Source organism: Hemiscyllium ocellatum, chromosome 2 (genome assembly GCF_020745735.1).
Source record: "Hemiscyllium ocellatum isolate sHemOce1 chromosome 2, sHemOce1.pat.X.cur, whole genome shotgun sequence".
NCBI lineage: Eukaryota > Metazoa > Chordata > Chondrichthyes > Orectolobiformes > Hemiscylliidae > Hemiscyllium > Hemiscyllium ocellatum.
In genome coordinates this window covers 11,362,687-11,383,938 of record NC_083402.1, presented here as the reverse complement: position 1 = coordinate 11,383,938, position 21,252 = coordinate 11,362,687, and the positions used below count along the sequence as shown (strand labels likewise).

At 41.9% G+C, this 21,252-nt stretch overlaps 1 protein-coding gene across 1 annotated transcript in view; it reads right to left on the bottom strand.

Moving 5' to 3' along the window:
* The window catches only part of sh3bp2 (SH3-domain binding protein 2), a 128,421-nt gene that overhangs the window by 47,316 nt on the left and 59,853 nt on the right, over positions 1–21,252 (bottom strand). Inside the window, exons 4-5 of the mRNA XM_060842792.1 lie at positions 18,592–18,694; positions 5,047–5,164 (exon numbers count right to left, since the gene is read on the bottom strand). Coding sequence (XP_060698775.1) covers positions 5,047–5,164; positions 18,592–18,694 — 221 coding nt within the window. The remainder of the gene's footprint in view (positions 1–5,046; positions 5,165–18,591; positions 18,695–21,252) is intronic.

Genomic DNA, 21,252 nt, shown 5'->3' with positions numbered 1-21,252 from the left:
GCAAGTCAGCCTGGGTATAGAGCTGCAGGAGATGGGGGAGATACTAAATGAGTATTTTGCATTAGTGTTGTGGAGAAGCACATGGAAGATATAGAATGTAGGGAACTAGATGGTGACATCTTGAAAAATATCCATATTACAGAGGAGGAATTGCTGCATGTCTTGAATCGCATACAAGTGGATACATCACCAGGACCTGACCAGGTGTACCCTAGAGCTCTATGGGAAGCTAGGGAAGTGTTGCTGGGCCTCTTGCTGAGAGATTTGCATCATCGATAGTCATAGGTGAGGTGCCGGAAGACTGGAGTTGGGTAACATGGTACCACCATTTAAGAAGGGTAGTAAGGACAAGCCAGGGAACTGTAGACCAGTGAGCCTGATGTAAGTGGTGGGCAAATTGTTGGAGGGAATCCTGAGGGACAGGATTTATGTATATTTGGAAAGGCAAGGACTGATTAGGGATAGTCAACATGACTTTGTGCAAGAGAAAACATGTCTCACGAACTTGAATGAGTTTTTTGAAAAAGTCACGAAGAGGATTGATGAGGGCACTGCAGTTGACGTGATCTATGTGAATTTCAGTAAGACATTCGACAAGATTCCTCAAGGGAGACTGGTTAGCAAGGTTAAATCTCATGGACTACAGGGAGAACTAGCCATTTGGATACAGAACTGGCCCAAAGGTAGAAGACAGAGGGTGGTGGTGGAGGGTTGTTTTTCAGACTGGAGGCCTGTGACCAGTGGAGTTCCACAAGGATCGGTGCTGGGCCCTCTACTTTTTGTCATTTACATAAATGATTTGAATGCGAGCATAAGAGGTACAGTTAGTAAGTTTGCAGATGACACCAAAATTGGAGGTGTGGTGGACAGCGAAGAGGGTGACCTCAGATTACAACAGGATCTGGACCAGATGGGCCAATGGACTGAGAAGTGGCAGATGGAGTTTAATTCAGATAAATACGAGGTGCTGCATTTTGGGAAAGCAAATCTTAGCAGGACTTATATATTTAATGGTAAGGTCCTAGGGAGTGTTGCTGAACAAAGAGACCTTGGAATGCAGGTTCATAGCTCCTTGAAAGTGGAGTCGCAGGTAGATAGGATAGTGAAGAAGGCATTTGGTATGCTTTCCTTTATTGGTCAGAGTACTGAATACAGGAGTTGGGAGGTCATGTTGCGGCTGTACAGGACATTGGTTAGGCCACTGTTGGAATATGGCGTGGAATTCTGGTCTCCTTCCTATCGAAAAGATGTTGTGATACTTGAAAGGGTTCAGAAAAGATTTACAAGGATGTTGCCAGGGTTGGAGGATCTGAGCTACAGGGAGAGGCTGAACAGGCTGGGGCTGTTTTCCCTGGAGCGTCGAAGGCTGAGGGGTGACTTTAAAGTGGTTTACAAAATTATGAGGGGCATGGATAAGGTAAATAGGCAAAGTCTTTTCCCTAGGGTCGGGAAGTCCAGAACTAGAGGGCATAGGTTTAGGGTGAGAGGGGAAAGATATAAAAGAGACCTAAGGGGCAACGTTTTCACACAGAGGGTGGTACATGTATGAAATGAGATGCCAGAGGATGTGGTGGAGGCTGGTACAATTGCAACATTTAAGAGGCATTTGGATGTGTATATGAATAGGAAGGGTTTGGAGGGATATGGGCCGGGTGCTGGCAGGTGGGACTAGATTGGGTTGGGATATCTGGTCGGCATGGATAGTTTGGACCGAAGGGTCTGTTTCCATGCTGTGCATCTCCCTGACTCTATGACTAAAATCAGGAGTTGTAATAACATGACTGAACAGTTTGGTTAAAAATATCAAAATCTGGATTTGCAATGTCGTTCATGATTACCATGAAACTGTTTGTTGTAAGCACAATCCTCATTCCCTAATTTCCTTTAAGGCCACCCCTCAGCCTCCACTCAATTTAAATGCCATCAGTTGTCATGAATTATTCATAAAACCCCAAGGAATAAGCATGAGTCTCTAGATTGCTAGTCCAGTGACATTACCACAATGTCCAGCGACATTAGCATCTCTTCCTGTTTTTACAGTATTTGTGAATGGATAAAGGATTGCACAATACAGTAGATTCAGAACAGATCTAGAAACTCAAACACTTAGAGGCCATGAGTTAGATGTGCATTTCATAAAACCCTGTAACTTTATGGTCTATTATATCCACCATTCCACCATTACCAACAGGGAACTGACTTTGATTCAATGAAGAGTGCAGAAGAGGAAGCCAGGTGCAGAAACAGTTATATGTAAAAAGGAGTTGGCAACTTGATGCAGCTGCAACACAGGACTGCATGAATGCTAAACAGTGGAAGCATCATGCTGTAGACTTAGCTAAACAAACCCACAACAAAGAGATTAGATTAAGGCTCTGCCGCCCTGCTGTAAGTGGTGGTGAGCAATTAAAGGCAGAAAGAGTCTCCACAAATACCTCTCTCCTCGCTGAAGTACAGCCAGGATGTGAGTTTGAGAGACAAGGTTGAAGCAGTTATAACCACCCATGTGCTAAATGCATCATAAATGCTCCTCCCAAGATCCATTATCTCAGTAGCTAGTTTGATTTAGTCGACAAAATATCCAGAAGTACTGGACATTCTGAAAACAGCAAAGGTTATGGATTCTGATAACATTCTACTATAGGGTTGTAAACTCTAAGCTGTAGTTGTTGGAGGCCAATTATCTTAGGTCAATGATATTACTGCAAAATTACACCCAAGGCCAACCTGGTCCCAACTTTCTGCTGTTACATAAATGACCTCACAGACTTCAGATAAGGTGGCGTCGGAGTAGGGCTTCTTTTTTTGTTTCTTTTTGTTCCTCTCTTTTCTTTTATTTACTTCTTGTTGAAGACCTTGGTCAAGGTGATGGTGGTGGTGAATGAGACCAGCAGGGACTCATGCAGGCCCAGCAAAGCAGCGTTGGAGGTGAGTATGGGTTCCCGGCAGCTTCTGTATTGACAGGGCGGTCCTAGTGCTGACTCATTGTTGCTGCAGCGGAGGCAAGTTTGGGTTCCTGGCAGCACCTGCATCGAGCGCAGATTCATGGAGATGGTGGCAAAGGCAAGGTTGGGCCCAGTACAGGATCCAGCACCATCGGCACTGATGGGCCCAAAGCATACTCATTGTGGCAACAGAATCGAGTTTGAGTCAGCATGATACCTGGCAGCTTCGGTGGCATCTGCATTGGCGAGGGCTAACGAGGATTAATAGTGGTGAGGGCATTGGTAGAGGTGAGATGGTACTGATGAATGGCAACTTCTGTTCCAGTGGCAGTGGTGCAGCGAAGGCCCATGGCAGACACTTAACAAGATAGACTGTAAGGTTGAAAATTTTTCTTTATTCCTTTATTCTCTGCCTTTCTTTCCTACATATTGATTTATATTTCTGTGTTTTAACATGGTGTCAGAATGTGGCAATATTGTCCAACACATTTCACTGTATTTTGTAAAAATACTAGTCAAATAAATCAAATCATGACCTTCCCTCCAAATGAAGATTTAAAGTTGAGGTGTTTGCTGATGAATGCACAATATTCAGTACCTTCCTTAACTTTTCAGACAATGAAGAAAGTCTGTTCAAACAGAAAGTAAAATATGAACAATATTCAGGTTGAACTGTGAAATGCCAAACAACATTCATGTCATGCAGAAGACAATCAATGATCACCTAATACAACAACAAATGGAATCATGTCCTCTTGAGCTTCAATGTCATCACTTCATCATCACTTATCCCTCGCCCTATCAATATTCTGGGGGTTGCCACTGACCAGAAACTAACTGGTCCGTCCATATAAATTCTATGGCTACAAGAGCAGCTTAAAGGCTAGGATTTCTTCAGTAAGTGACTCACGTCATAATTTTTCAACATTTACAATGTACAAAGTAAGAGTTTAATGGAATACTTTTCACTTGCCTGAATGAGTACAGATACAACTGCACTGAAACTTGACACCATCCTTGTCAAAACAACCAACTTAACTGATATCCTACACCACCTCCTTAAACATTCACTCCCTACACAACTAATGTGTAGTGGCTACAATGTCTACAAGATACACTAACAACTCACAAACGTGGCTTCTAGCGAACACAATCTAAACACAAAACCTCTATAATATAGAAGGACAGAGCTGCAAACATTTTGAAATACTCTGTGAAGTTTTCCTACAAGTCACACATCAGCTAGAACTTTCTGCAGTTCCAGATTTGGAAAGGTCCCACTGTTCTTCCATCATGGCTGGTCAAAATCCTGAAACTTCCTTCCTAACAGCACTGTGGGTTTAAAAAAGGCAAAGTCGCCATTGTCTTAACAAACCATGGGCTGCTCTATCATTAGACAGCAACGGTTGGTAGTCATTGCACAGGAGGGTCAGCACGACTCAGACGAGAGGAAATGTTGAGAACGAGAGGAAATGTTGAGAACAAGTGTCCTTCATGGTAACACACAAGGTGTAGCAGTTCAGGAATGCAGCTCAGTACCACCTTCTCAAGGCTGGACAATAAATGCTGGTCTTGCCAGCAATACCTATATTCCATGAATGAATTTAAAAAATATACCTGTACATACATAAGACAAAATTCACATGAATACACAGTTCAATAAGTAATAATAAAATTATATGCCTGGTATATATTATTTATGTTTCACTTATTAATCAATTAATAAAATAATTACAATATTGAAATCAGGATTCCCAATTAGCAACTGAATGGCTAACATGATGTAGAAGGAATTGCTTTCAAAGTTTTCAGTCACTGATTGCTATTGAGTCAGAACTAGACTTACACTGAAATAATAAAATAATTAAACAATTTGTTCAATTCTTAAATAAAAGTCTTACCTTGCATTTTTAGGTATTTTTAAATGGAGCACTTGCAACAGCGGTTATAAGAAGTTAGGACACTATAGATGATAATCTCCAAATAATACTGTAGCCACAAGCCATGCCCCTAACTACTTGCTACAGTCATTCACCCTGGTATTTCACAATCTTCAACCAGACACTAACAGCAGTGTTCGCATTAAACCAAATGCTCTCACCTTTCTCTCCTCCTCGCATGCTGCTGAAAAGTACCAGGTTCTGTGTTTCTTATTAATGTGAATGATTTTGAAGGGAAACACAGTGCTTGATGTTGTTTCTTCTGTTGATCTCATAACTCTGAGGAAAAGAAAGAGAGAAGTAAACACCACAGTAACAGGGTTATGGAGAGCAGACTGGGAAGTGGAGTTAAGGCCTAGTTGAGATATTTATATGAAAACAGGGGAGCAGGCTCAAGGTGCTGAATTGCCTGAACATCCCCAGGGCACATTCAACAGCAGCTTCAGTTAAGACAGATCTCACCAGATTTCTTAGCAACCCAGCCAGATCAGAGCAACCATGATGTAACCATGCAAAAGTTGCCATTGTCTTAGCAAACCATGGGGCTGCTCTGTCATTAGTGGCAATGATTGGTAGTCATTCAACTGGACTTCAAACAGGTACTTTACAACTGGCTTTATCATTGGCAAATATGGTAAGTGGAGCATGAGAGTTACAGGATATCCTGAGGGAAGCAGACATCTTCACCAGTCCGAACTAGGGAACACCTGCGAGGAATTGTACAGCCTCATTCGGGACATATTGTGATCAAAGGGCCTCAGTCCACAACAAAACCCCAAAACAAAGTCAAGCCTTGGCTAAAAGATTAAAATTATCTTCAGGCTCCTGGCCCACAAGTCATTGTGCCAGAATGCTGACTTGAGATAGTTAAAGAGTCTTACATGACCTAAATTGAGTAAGATAACTCATTGCTGAAAATGTGTTGCTGAAAAAGCGCAGCAAGTCAGGCAGCATCCAGGGAACAGGAGATTCAACGTTTCGGGCATAAGCCCTTCTTCAGGATTCTTCCTGAAGAAGGGCTTATGCCCGAAATGTCGAATCTCCTGTTTCCTGGATGCTGCCTGACCTGCTGCGCTTTCTCAGCAACACATTTTCAGCTCTGATCTCCAGCATCTGCAGACTTCACTTTCTCCTCTAAGATAACTCATAGGCTGGTACCCAGGAGAGTTCATACCCTGAAAGTCCACCTACATCTGAAACAGTTAAATGACTTAGCAACATCCAAATCAGAACCAATCAAAATAAACGTCTGGTCAAATGGTCACCCAGTTCTAATAGAAGTCAATAATGGTGTGGCCATAGCAGTCATCCCAGAACTGGTTTTTAAAAAATTCACTCCAGACTGCAACTCTTAAGTTTGCACAAGACCTCAGCTAGGCTGAGAACTGAAACGGTTGTTCTGCTATAATGTGCTGTAGCACAGTTGCCAAACTGGGGACACTGTTTCTAAAGCGTGAACTTCTAAAATGTGTTTTGGCTGTAACATGATTACATCATCAACACTTTAAGCACTGTTTCGAAAGTGTGATTTTTCTACAACACGGACAAGAACGCAAGCATCCCCTTGGCGAAGAACTGCCCGTACTGTGGAACATTGACAGATTGTGGTTCCCATCTCTTATGAAAAGCGACTGGTTCAGTGATTGTGGAAAAAAAAGGCGTGGGTCCAAGCTTGATGAGGCGGAATTGCTTGTGAGAGATTCACCTGCATTGGCTCAACATTTTTCAATTAGAAAATGGTTGCCTGGGTGACCAGAAGTCTCCAGAAAAGTTTAGGAACTATCAGAGGAGCCAAGACTACCTTGCACGTTGACTAGGAAGCAATTCCATGATTCTGCAAGGCCCACCAGTGCCATTGCCTTATGGACAAAAGTAGAAGAGGTCAGACAGCTGGAATGCAAAGGAATCATCAGACTAGTCCAATTTGCAGAATGGGCAGCACTGGTCACACCAATTATGAAGGCCAATGGGTCACTTTGCCTTTATGGGGATTTTTGTGGCAGAGAGCTGTCCTCGTGCAGCTAGTCATGAGTCCCTCTTACTTGCAATTGCATTTAGATGAGGATTTCCAGAAGTATGCTCCAATTAATCCCCATCAGGGTTTGTACCAATATATGACTGCCATTTAGGGTACTGCCAGCCTGTTCAATTTTTCAGCTGAAGATGGAGAACATTTTGCAAGTTCTACCTCAGTTCGCCATTTATCTAGATGACGTTCAAATAACAGGGAAAACTAACAAGGAACACTTAGAGAACTTGGTAAAGTCCAAAGGCTTTTTCCAAAGCAGGCATATGCTTAAGGAAGGAAAAATATGTTCCAGGCCCCGCAAGCATCTTACTTGGGCTACACAGGCAACAAGATTAGGTTATACCCGTTTGAAGGTGAAGCGAGGTCAATCAAAGGTTCCGGCTTCCACATCTGACCTGGAGCTTGGGTAATTTCTTGACAGGTAATTTATTGTGTTAAGTCCAAACATAACCTAGTATCCATCCTGGCACATTTGCATCAATTCTTAAAAAGTGGATCAACCTTGGAAATGGTTGAGCAGCCAAGTCAAAGCTGTCAGTGAAGCTAATAGTGAGGAAAAGTGACCGTACAACTTAATTGCAAAAACCCACCTTGTTTACTAATGCCCTTTAAAAAAGGATTTGACCCATTTTTACCTAGTTCTGGCCTATATGTGATATTACCCTCTGAGATATTTCAACAAATCACTCAGTTCTTAGGAGCGCAGCTCATTACCATCTTCATCATCACCATCAATTAGAAGTTCTCATATTCTAAGAATGAAGTTTTTTTAAAAAAAGAGTTCATCAGAATCTGTCTGGAAATGTAAACTGTGTGGGGCCAGAACATGAGTAACAATGACTTCATATTTGGAGCAAGCTGTCTGTATTTGATTTTAAACCACATCAGAGATTAGAAACTGTATACATTGCAGGGTCAGTATTGATGCTCTGCCAATTCTTGCAGCCTGAATGCAGAGGCTGAAATGTCACAGAAGCTTTGCAGATATGGTGTAACCGAATGCTCACATCCTGTTTTTGCTCAAGTGGACACTAGATGCACCCATGAATAGACCTTGGCTCGTAACCACACTACAAAATTCTCTGAAGAGTAAGGTCCTACAGCTTCAGTTATATACGGATGCCAGTCCTTGATTCATGCCCGGTTTGTGAAGCTAAAGCTGCAGATTGCAAACCCAAGCAAGACCACGAAGGCCAATATAGCAATAAAATTCTTGCTCAGAGTATTGAGTACATGTGGCGAGGAGTTGTTGAGATGAATAACACATGCATTTGTGTAGACACACAAAGAAGAAAGGAATTGTCAAGATAACGCTAATAGGGCTATTTGAGTTAGGACGAGTGGAAGCATATGTGGAATATAAACATTTGCATCAACTCTGATGTGGACAATCGGAATACCACGTTCCGTTATGATTTCTGTATCTTAAAAAAAGATAGAAAAGCAACAGAGAAGGTAAGTAAAGGCTGAGAATGATATCATTGAGAAGTTACACCTATCAGAAAAGACTGGAGGCCTTTTTCTTTAGAAAAAAAGACTAAGGGGTAACCTAAAAGAGGTTTTTAAGACTGTCAGAGGATTTGATTGAGTAGATAGAGAAAGTATCTTCATGTGAGTGAGAACAAGTTTAAGATCCATAAATTAAAACATGTCATTAATAAATCAAAAAGAAAGTCACAAGAAGCTTCTCTACCGATGGAGTGATGAGAACTCACTGTTGAATGGAATATTTAAAGCAAATTGTGCAAATGTACTAGATTAGATTCCCTACAGTCTGGAACAGACCATTTGGCCCAAAACATTCCTTCAACACTCCGAAGAATAACCCACTCAGACCCATTCCCTGCCCAATACCCTACATTTACCCTAGACTAATGGACCTAACACTATGGGCAACTTAGCATGGCCAATTCACCTGATCTGCACATCTTTGGATTTTGGGAGGAAAGAGAGAGCTAGATAAATACATGCAAGAGAAAGGAAGAAAACATGTTGATGAGATTCAATGAAGGGTGGACCATAAATATCAGCTTGGGCCTGTTGAACCCAGTGGCCTGATTCTGCATCTTAATGTTTTCTATACAACAAAAACAGAAACTTCTCAGCAAAGTTCAATGCTTTCTGCATTCAGCTTCCTTCGACCATCTGCAACTGAATCTAATAAAAGGCCGACTTCTGTATTGCATAACATCACCAGACTGACCACAATATAGTTACATTAGCTTCAGAGAATTCTAGTATAGATTCACAGGCAAAATCTAAATGTACCACAGACTGTACATTTCTAGTGTCTGTACATACCAACTTCACAAAGGCCATGTAAAACTGCTGCAGATTACAGCTTTAGAAGGAGTGTTTGATTCAGTAAAGTCACCAAATTCTATCACTGATCCTGAACACAGCGACAAACACCGTAATTATATAAGAGCCAAAAGGTAGCCCCTTGAGCCTGCTCTGAGTAATGTAATGATATTTCTGTCATAGAGACATTGCTCAGAACCATTCAAACTAATAAATAAAGATTGAACTTGATCCAAAGATTCTGTATGACCTCAAAATATCCTAAAGAATTTACACCATTGAAGTACTTTAGAAGTGTAGTCACTGTTGTATTGTAGGAGTAAGTAGCTTTGGATATGGAGATGATTAATTAAGGAACAGCTGGTTGGGATGAGGATGGGGGCAATGGGTTTGGATTAATGAAATTCAACCGCTCAAAATCTAGTCTTGGAAGTATGGCAACAATTTAATAACCAATCTGTGTAGTAAGAAGAGCAATGCTACCACTCAGCCAGCATTCATTACATTTAGAGAAAAGATCAGTCTGATCAGATGAGGAATTCTCCAAAGGCTTAACTAATTTATAAAATTACTTCTGACCCCTCACAATTAGGGACATAGACTTTCCTAGAAACTGTGCCTCCCGGTTACTCATAGTTCTTAGCAAGTACAAGACTATAAGACATAGGAGCAGGAGGAGGCTTTTCAGCTCATTGATTGTGCTCCACCATTCAATGAAATCAGGGCTGACCTGAAAGATGTCTCAGTAACAAATAAGTAAAGTAAAAAAATAAGTAAAGACTAGCTGCCCACCAATGGCTCAGATAATTCAGCTGGAAAACATTTGTTCCCTACAGACCTAGCTTAATCCACTAGGTAGTTTGTTACTGACAGACTGTCAGTAGCAGCACAGCAACTGGCCTCACCACCCACAATAAATCAGCTCAGGTTCCTACTTATCCTGACTATTCAGCTATCACTGTTTGAGAGTACTGATAAAGAGGAGCTATGATAGTTGTTAGGGTGAAGGTGTTCACCAATAACATACGGCAAAGCTTTTAACTTTCAACTGTAAGATGTCGCCAGAAACAATTTTACAATATTTACAGAATCCCGAAGAACCCATTTCCCAACATTGTTTCCAATGGATGAGAATATCTACCAGCTTGTGTTAAAAAAATAGTTTTGATCAATCTGTTCAGACACATCTCTGAAGAAGGGTCACTGGACCTGAAACTGTGATTTCTCTCTACAGATGCTGCCAAATGTGCTGAGTTTTTCCAGCAATTTCTGTTTTTGTTTCTGTGGCAGATGGGATTTGTATCTAGATCTTCTGGTTTAAAGGTAGGAAGACAAAGCAGTATAAGGGGCCGAAGGGCCTGTTTCCACACTGTTGGTAATCTTAACTAATCTAAAAGTCCCCCAACTTGTATGTATGTTCACATATAATGATTGACAACTTATGTCCTTGACACAGAATAACCCTTGCTTGATTTATGCTCTCACAAAAATAGAACCATAGGTTTACTAAGGGTGAAGAAAGAGAGAGAGCAGTGTGAGTGAGAGACTGGTGTAGATTATATCACTGTGCATACAACGGAAGGTTTGAAATCTCTCTGGGATTACACTACTTTAAGTACAATGAGTTAAGACTCCACAGGAACACTACGTTGGCCTTCCAGTATAGCATCACAAGTGAAGTTGCACAATCTACTCTCCACATCTTAGTCTTCAATGGGCAACCCCTACCTAATTTCGCTGCTCGTTGGATGCTGCCTGAACTGCTGTGCTCTTCCAGCACCACTGATCCAGAACCCCTACCTAATGTTCAAACTGTCCCCCTTAGTTCTAGTCTCTCCCAAAGGGGAGAAACATTCTTTCAGTATTCAATCTGTCAAATCTCCTCAGGATTCTGTATGTTTCAATAAGATCACCTCTCATCTGTTTTTGGAAAATGTTAAAATAAGTTATTGAGGACATAATAGCAGAACATTTAGAAATACATAATACAATCAAGCAGAGTGAGCATGGCTTCATGAAGGGGAAACTATGCCTGACAAATCCATTGGAATTATTTGAGGAGGTAACAAGCAACAAGGATTTTCAGAATGTGCTTACATGTTAGGCTACTTAATAAGGTAACAGCCCATAGTAGCATAGATAAAGAATTGGCTAACTAATAGAAGACAGAGAGTTGGGATAAGGGGAATATTTTCAGAATGGTGACTGCTAACTAGTATTGGGTAACAAGGGTGACATGCTGGCTCAGTGGTTAGCATTGCTACCTCACATTGCCAGGGACCTGGGTTCAATTCCTGCCTAGGATGACGGTCTGTGTGGAGTTTCCACATTCTCCCCATGTCTGAGCTGGTTTCCTCCCACAGTGTGAAGGTCAGGTGAAATTGCTCATCGTGTTAGGTGCATTAGTCAGAGGTAAATGTTGGGAAATGAGTCTGGATGGGTTACTCTTCGGAGGGTCAGTGTGGATTTGTTGGGCCGAAGGGCCTGTTTTCACACTATAGGGAATCTGTTTATCCCTGTACTTACAATATATATGGATCTCTTGAATTAATGACTTAAATTTCAGGGACTGTTCACTTAGTACTCACTCAATTAGCACCTATCTGCATGTTCTACTTCTAACCTACCTGTTAGAACTTTATAGGTTTCTATGAGATTCCCTCTCATTCTTCTAAACTCTAGTAAATATGGTCTCAACCGAACCCATCTCTCTTCATACATTAGTCCAGCAATTCCAGGAATCAGAAATAAAAAAAGTTAATAAGGATGATACTAGAACTATTAGGTTATACTCATTGGAAAAGGATCAAGAAGCTTAATCTCTTGAAGCGTTATCTAATAAGAATGCTTTTTTTAAATTATGTAAAGTTTTGTCAGATCAGATAGTGAAAATGTTCCACTTATAGGTAAGACCTAAACTAAAGATTATCGACATAAGATAATCCCTTAGTAAAGAAATATTTTGATTAACAAAGTGGTGAAAGTGTGGATCTTGCTACCCAGGATATTGTTAAGTTGAATAACCTGGATATTGAAGGCAATAAAAACAAATGGTGTGACCAACAATCAGGGATACACAGGATTAGATAAAGAGAAAAAAGGAGGCTGACTGCAGATGCTGAGGGCTCAGAACAGCAGAAGCTCGAGATGAAAGATTCATGACAGGTAAAGGAAAATCCTAAGCTATTTTAAAAAAAGTTGATGAAAGGAGAACTATGGAAAGAATAAGGATTATCAAGGATAATTTGTACTTGGAGCCATATAACATGGGTAGTGTTCTAAATCAATACTTTGGGTTGGTGTTCACTAATGAGAGGAATATTGTGGGAATAGAAATCAGACCGAAGAACTGTGATACACTAAAAATAAATTAGCTTGAACAGACAGGGCATATTGAGCGCTCTGGCAGGCTTAAAAGTAGTTAAATCTCCAGGGCCGGATGAAAGGTACTCCACATTGTTCAGTGAGGCAAGAGAGAAAATAGTAATGGCACTGGCAATACTTTTCAATTCCTCTCTGGCCACAGGAGAGGTGCCAGAAGACTGGGGGACATTCCATGTGGTACTTTTATATAAGAAGGAACCAATGAATAAAACAAGAAACTACAGACTTATCAGTCAAATCTCAGTGATGGGAAAACTATTGCAAGCAGTTCTGATGGACTGAATTAATCTACACTTGGAGAGGTGTGTATTAATCAAGAATAGTCAGCATGTCTTGTTAAGGGGAGGTCATTTCTGACCAACTTGAATGAATGTTTCAAAGACATAACCATTGATTAGGACAATGCATTCGATGTAGTCTACTTGGACTTTAGCAAATCTTTTGATCAGATTCCAAATGGCAGACTGATACCAAAGGTAACAGCCCATACGTCCAAGGAAATTTGGCAAATTGGATCCATAATTGGCTCCAACTGAGGAGCAGGAAGCAGAGGGTGTTGGTCGAGGGATGCTTTTGTGACCAGAAGCCTGTGTCCAGTGGGATCCCATGGGGATCAGTATTGGGACCTTTGCTGTTTGTGGTACTTATTAATGATTAGATTTGAATGTAGAAGGTTTGAGCAGTAAGTTTGCTGATGATACAAAAGATTGATGGAGTGTAAATAGTGAGGAGAATACCCTTCGAGTATGGGAGGGTATAGATGTTCTGGTCAGATGGGCTGATCAACGGCAAATGGAATCCAATCTGGATTAACATAAGGTGATGCACTTGGGCTGGACAAACAAGGCAAAGGAATTCATGATGAACAGTAGCACCCTGGGAAACACCGAGAATCAAAGGCACCTTGGTCTGCATGTACCTCCGTCCCTTAAGGTAGCAGGACAGTGAGATAAAATGGTTAAAGACTCAAGTAGAATGCTTGCCTCTATGAGTTGAAGGTGGAGTTTAAGAGCATGTTGGGGTTATGCTGGAATTAGATGAAAAGTTGGTTAAGGCACAGCCAGAGTACTATGTCCAGTTCGGGAATCCAAATGAAAGGAGGGATCTGATTGTGCTGAGAGGCTGCAGAGGAGATTTATTCGGATGTAAGAGTTTTACTGTATTCTTACTATAAAATACATGTGATAATAAAATTATACATTCAAGAGTTCTAGGTGTGATCAGAGATTGGACAGACTCGGGTTGTTTTCCTTGCAGCAGAGTACACTGAGGGGGATGTGACTGAGATGTATAAAATTATGAGGGGCATAGACAGAAGAAACCTTTTCTCTTAGTGCAGGGATAAATGACCGGGGGCATAGGTTTAGAGTAAAAGCAGAAGGTTGAGAGGGGATGTGGGAAAAATTATTTTTACACAGAGAGTGGCAGGAATCTTGAACTCACTGTCTGTAAGGGTGGGAGAGGCAGGAACACTCATAACATTGAAGTATTTAGAAGTACACTTGCAATGCCAAGGTATACAAAGCTATGGGAAAAGTGCTGGAAAATGAAATTAGTATAGTTCGACGGGACTTTTTGACCAGCACAAGTTTGATGGGCTGAAGGACCTTTTTCAATGTGTCAAGCTTTTTGATGCTATGGATAAGTTTAAATATAGATACACATGAAGAAGAAGGGAATAGGGAGGCACACTGATGGAGGTAGATGAGAAAGTATAGGTGGAAGCTTATGTGCAATATAAACCAAATGGACTGATTGGATCGATTGGCTTGTTTCTGTGCTTTACATTCTGATGCATTGTGCACAGCCATCAGTGATAGCTCTGCAGCAACCTACAGATCTGCATGTGCTTTCAAAGTGTGTTCAAAATCTTGACAATTGGGTTCCTCTGAAGGTTTACATTAATTGTTTACACAGTTTGTAATGGAATATTAGACAGTGTCACTCACATCATTGCTCTCCTAACTATAGTACGTATAAACTGGAGAATTTCAGTTGAGGTAATGTCTGTACATGTGTTGCTGTATGTGTGTCTTTGTCTGTATCTCTGTTTTTGTGTGTCCATGCCACTGACTGTGTATGTCGCTGTCTTTCTCTGTGTCCTTAAGCCACTCATTGAATGCATGCATTTGTCTTTTTTAAATTAATTCATGGGATGTGGCATCATTGGCTAGGTCAGCATTTATTGCCCATTGACCAGAGGGCACTTAAGGGTCAACCATATTTCTGTGGATCTGGAGTCACTTGTAGGCCAGAACAGGTAATGATGACAGATTTCCTTCACTAAATGACATGCAGGCACACACCTGAGTCTGTGAGTGTGTCTCTGTGCATGTTTCTTTCTTTGCACATCTGTATCTGTGAGCACGCTTCTGTGTCTGTGCGCCTGTGTCTACATGTGCATGTTTGTCTGTATGCATCTCTGAGTGTGCACATCTGTCTGCGTGTGCACATCTCAGTGTTTGTGTATGTGTAAGTCTCTCCTGTGTGCATGCATCACCGTCAATGTGCACATGTCCCTGTCTATGTTTCCACATCCTGTCTGTGGGTGTACTTCTTTGTCTGTGTGTGCGTGTCTCTGGCTGTGTCCACCTGTATCTTCCTGTGTGCGTGTCTCCACTGTCAAGGATGCTATCTTTTGGATAAGACTTTAAATAAAGGCCGCACTTGATCTCTCAGATGAACATGACAAATTCTTACACCACAGCATTTGAACGAGAACAGGAGAGGTGCTTCCACATACACTGGCCAATAATTAATTAGGTCAACCATCTGGTTATTAATGCAACAGCTGTTTGTAGAAACTGACTGTACACAGATTGGCTGTCACCTTTCCTACCTAACAACAATGATTAACCAGGTAAAGCACTTTCAGACATTCCAAAAGGTGCTGTATACTAGAGTCATAGAAATGGACAGCACAGAAACAGACCCTTCGGTCCAACTTATTTATGCCGACCAGATATCCTAAATTAATCTTGTCCCATTTTCCAGCACTTGGCCCATATCCCTCTAAACCTTTCCTATTCATAAATGCATCCACATGCCTTTTAAATGCTGTAATTGTACCACTTCATCTGACAGCTCATTCCATACACACACCACCCTCTGCGTGAAAAAAATTACCCTTTAGATCCCTTTTAAATCTATCCCCCTCTCACCCTTTCTTTCATTACAAGAATAATCAATTTGTAATATAAGAGAATACGCCTGGATCTGTTTCTTGGTAACAGTTAGATTAGATTCCCTACAGTATGGAAACAGGCCCTTAGGTCCAACACGACTCTCTGAAGAGCAACCCACCCAGACCCATTCCCGCACCTTACATTTACCCCTAACTAATGCATCTAGCACTAGTATGGCCAATTCGCCTGATCTGCACATCTTTGGATCATGGGAGGAAACCAGAGCACCCATAGGAAACCCATACAGACACGGGGAGCATGTGCAAACTCCATACAGACATTCACCTGAGATGGGAATCAAACCTGGGTCCCTGGTGCTGTGAGGCAGCAATGCTAACCACTGAGCCACCGTCCCGCCCTGAGTATTTTTAGAAAGTAAGCATTGCAGAGGCCAGGCAGAACAGAAAAGCAGAAACGCTTTTTTTAAATAAGCCAGATTGATTCTACAAGAAGGTCCCTGCAGTTTGAATGAACAAAGGTTAATGTGATTTGTCATTTATGTCTACAAGATGCAGTGGGGAAGCCGCAGTCCAACTTCTATATAAAATAGACTATTTTTAGAACAAGCATTTCCTTTCTACTACAACAGGAGAACAAGTCTGAAAAGGCTTGATGGTAATGGTTGGGTGGGGGATATGAAGTTGCAGATTGTGCTGAAGAACAAACTGCTGCTATTGATGGTCCAACGACCTCACAGATGCCCAGTCTTGAATTGCTAGATCTGTTCAATGTCTGTCCCATTTAGCACAATAAGTGCTGCACAATGCGGTGGAAGTATTCGCAATGTGAAGGTGGGATTTTGTCTCCACATGGACTGCACAGTGGTCACTCTCACTGATAGTCATGGACAAATGCATCTGCAGCCAGCAGATTGGTGAGGATGAGATTGAGTATGTTTTTCCCTCTTGTTAGTTGTCTCACCACCTACTGCAGACTCAGTCTTGGTGATGAACATTGAAAACCTCTACCCAGAGTACATTTTGTGTCCTTGCCATCCTCAGTACTTCCTCTAAATGTTATTCAACATGGAGGAGTATTGATCAATCAGCTGAGTGGCTATGAAACAGTATGGAGGTTTACTTGCCCATGTTTAACCTGATGCCATGAAGCTTCATGGGGTCCAGCATCAATGTCAAGGACTCCTAGAGCAATTCCTTTCTAACTGTATACCACTATGCTGCCACTTCTGCTAGGTCTATCCTGCTGGTGGACAGGACATACCTAGGGATGGTGAGGGTGTTTGGGACACTGTCAGGTAATGATTCCGTGAGTATGCTCATGTCAGGCTGGTGCTTGACCACTGTGTGAGACAGCCCACCCAAGATTATATTCCCTACAGTGTGGAAACAGGCCCTTCGTCCCTACAAGTCCACACCGACCCTCCAAAGAGGAACCCCACCGTTCTCTGAATAATGCTCCTAACAAGTATGGTCAATTTAACATGGCCAATTCACCTGACCTGCACATCTTTGGACTGTGCGAGGAAACCGGAGCAGCCAGAGGAAACCCACGCAGACACAGGGAGAATGTGCAAACTCCACACAGACAGTTGCCCGAGGCTGGAATCGAATCTGGGACCCTGGTGCTGTGAGGCAGCAGTGCTAACCACTGAGCCACCGTGCCACCCTCCCAGTCAGGGAACAGTTTAGCGGCCCGGGATATTTGGCCTCGGATCTTTGGGTGACCTTCCTCCAAGGCAGACTTCGGGACAGGCAAGAACGCAGAGTGACCAAGCAGAGGCTGATAGCCAAGTTCGGTACCCATGGGGATGGCCTCAACCAGGACCCTGGGTTCACATCACACCATAGATGACCCCATTGCACTATACATACACACACACATATAAGTTTGTGGAGTGAATTTGTACTTGCAAAATTATATCTTACTTTGCTCAAAAACTGCATAAATTCATGTAAGATTCTGTAAATTCATTTTTTAAGATTAGAATCAGTCTAAACATTGTGGCACAGACAGTCACACCCAGGGGAGCTCACACCTTCAATACATTATCTGGGCTGACAGACACAAATTGTTAAAGTTCACTTGAGAATGTAACTTTTCAAAAAAGGTTTGCGATTTACATATGAAAGAACTGAAACCAACATGGTCATTCTAACAGATGAGAGACTTAACACACAATCCCCCGGGCCTTTTTAACTTTTATAATTTCAGTTACATCACGCAGTAAACTTTTGCTATAAATTCTGTGACTTACAATCACAACCATCTGATGAAGAAGAGATGTTATACCAGCCCCCAGATAGGACTCTGCAGGGTCTACAAGGCTGTTTTTGCCAGCTAGGTTAATGCTAGGTGTCCCCCAATGTCATCTCTTTCTAAAAGAGATGGCGGGAGAATCACTTTGTAGTGATTGTTACAACTGCCTGCCTTGCTAGGGCCACTTTAGAGGGCAGTTGAGAGTCAACTGCATAGCTGCGGGTCTGGCCAGACCAGTTAAAGATGGAAGATTTCCTTTCCTAAGGGAAATTAGTGAACCAGATGAATTTCTCCCCAGAATCATTTTTACTAGAATTCAAATTCCAATATGTACTCAAACCTACATCCCCAGAACATTAGCTAAATTCCTGGAATAATAGTCTAGCGATAATACCACTAGACCATCACTTGCCCTAATCCCAGATCTATACCACATTGCCTCAATCATACTCTGCTCAAAAATGCAAACTCTTGATACACACATATAAAGGCAAAATACTGTGGAAGTTGTAAATCTGAAACATATATTGACCCATCTTGACCACCCTGGGGAAGGTCAAATACAAGTAATGTGATTGTTCCACACTGACCTGTTGTACCCATTGAGAGAAAAAGCTCCCTGTGGAGAGGCCGCGGTGCTGGATTTGAAGTAATAAATGCAGCCCTTGTGAATGATAACAAATCGCAGTGGCCCTGAAACCAGAAATAGAATCAATTTTAGACCAGTAAAGACAGGTCCTGGAGTCAAGTAAGGAAGCTAGGGAACTTCACAAACAGAGAAGACAAATCATAATCATACAGTCATACAGCATAGAAACAGGTCCTTTGACCCACCATGTCTCTGACAACCAACAAACACCAAAACTACACTAATTTCATTAGAATAAGGTCGAATACATTTGGGTGGAAATTAGAAAATCTAAGAGGAAAAAGTTACTGATAAGTGAAGTCTGTAGAGCACCAAATAATAACATCACATTTGGCGGGGGGGGGGGGCAATAAACAAAGAAATAACTAATGCCTGTAAAAATGTTACGGAAATTATCATGGGGATTGTAATCTACATGTAGATTGGTCAGACCAAGGTAGCCTTCAGGAGGAGTTTGTTGAGTGTATCCGTGACAGTTTCCTTAAACAGTGGGCGGCACGGTGGCACAGTGGTTAGCACTGCTGCCTCACAGCGCCTGAGACCTGGGTTCAATTCCCGACTCAGGCGACTGACTGTGTGGAGTTTGCACGTTCTCCCCATGTCTGCGTGGGTTTCCTCCGGGTGCTCCGGTTTCCTCCCACAGTCCAAAGCTGTATGGGTCAGGTGAATTGGCCATGCTAAATTGCCCGTAGTGTTAGGTAAGGGGTAAATGTAGGGGTATGGGTGGGTTGCACTTCGGCGGGTCGGTGTGGACTTGTTGGGCCGAAGGGCCTCTTTCCACACTGTAAGTAATCTTATCAAAAAGTGTGCAATAGAACTGATGAGGGAGCAAGCAATCCTAGATCTGGTCCTGTGTAATGAGAAAGGAATAATTAATAACCTCACAGTTAGGGATCCATTTGGAAGGAGTGACCACAGTATGGTTGAATTTAGAATACAGATGAAGAGTGTGAAGATAAAATCCAATACCAGCATCCTGTGCTTAAACAAGGGAGACTACATTAGAATGAGGGAGGACTTGTCTTAGGTAGAGTGGAAGCAAAGATTTTATGGTGGGACAGTTGATGAGCAGTGGAGGACTTTCAAAACAGTTTTCAAAGTGCTCAGCAAAAACATATACCAGTGAAAAGGAAGGACTGTAGAAAAGGAGTAATCTGTCGTGGGTGTCTAAGGAAATAAGGCAGGCTATCAAACTGAAAGAGAAGGCATACAAAGAGGCCAAAAACAGCAGGAAAACTAGAAGATTGGGAAAACTTTAAAGGTCAACAGAAAGCCATAAAAAGAGCAATAAGGAAAAGTAAAATAGAACATGAGAAAAAAAGCTAGCACAGAATATAAAGACAGATAGCAAACGTTTCTATAAATACATAAAATGAAAAAGACTGGCTAAAGTAAACATTGACCCTTTAAAGGATGAGAAGGGGGATTTAGTTATGGGATATGATGAAATGACCGAGGCATTGAACAGGTATTTTGTATCGGTCTTCATAGTGTAGGACACGAATAACATGTCAGTAATTGACAAAGAGACAAAGGTGGGCGATGACCTGGAAACAATCATTATTATGGAAGAGGTAGTGTTGGGCAAGTTAATGGAGCTAAGGATAGACAGTCTCCTGGCCCTGATGGAGTGCATCCCACAGTACTAAAAGGGATGGCCGGAGAAATAGCACGTGCACTGGCGGTAATTTTCCCAAGTTTGCTGGACTGTGGGGCAGTCCCAGCAGATTGGAAAACAGCAAATGTGAAGCCACTGTTTAAAATGGGAGGTAGACAAAAGATGAGGAATTATAGACCAGTGAGTTTAACCTCTGTAGTGGGGAAGATGCTCGAGTCTATTATCAAGGAAGAAGTAGCAAAGCATCTCCTTAGAAATTATCCCATTGGACAGACAGGGTTCATGAAGGGCAGGTCATGCTTAACAAATCTTTTGGAATTCTATGAGGACATTATGAGCAAAGTGGACAATGGACGTCCAGTGAATGCGGTGTACCTAAAATTCTAAAAGGCCTTTGACAAGGTGCTGCACAAGATAAGGATGCATGGTGTTACGAGTGAAATATAGCATGGATAGAGGATTGGTTGACTAATAGGAAGCAAAGAGTGGGGATAAGTGAGTGCTATTCTGGCTGACAATCAGTGACCAGTGGTATGCCTCAGGGATCGGTGTTGGGCACTGCAATTATTCACAGTTTAATTGACGATTTGGAGTTGGGGACCACATGTAGGTAAGTTTGCAGATAACACTAAGATGAGTGGCAAGGCAGTGTGCAGAGAACTGTGAAACATTGCAGAGGAACATAGATACATTAAGTGTGTGGACAAAGGTCTGGCAGATGGAATACAATGTTAATAAATGGTTTTGGTAGGAGTAACAGTAAAAAGGATTATTACTTGGATGATAAAAACATGCAGTCTGCTGAGAGGGAAAAAGTGAGGACTGCAGTTGCTGGAGTTCAGAGTCGAGAGTGTGGTGCTAGAAAAGCACAGCCAGTCAGGCAGCATCCAAGGAGCAGGTGAATCGACGTTTCAGGCCTAAGCTTATGCTCGAAATGTCGATTCTCCTGCTCCTTGGATGCTGCCTGACCGGCTGTGCTTTTCC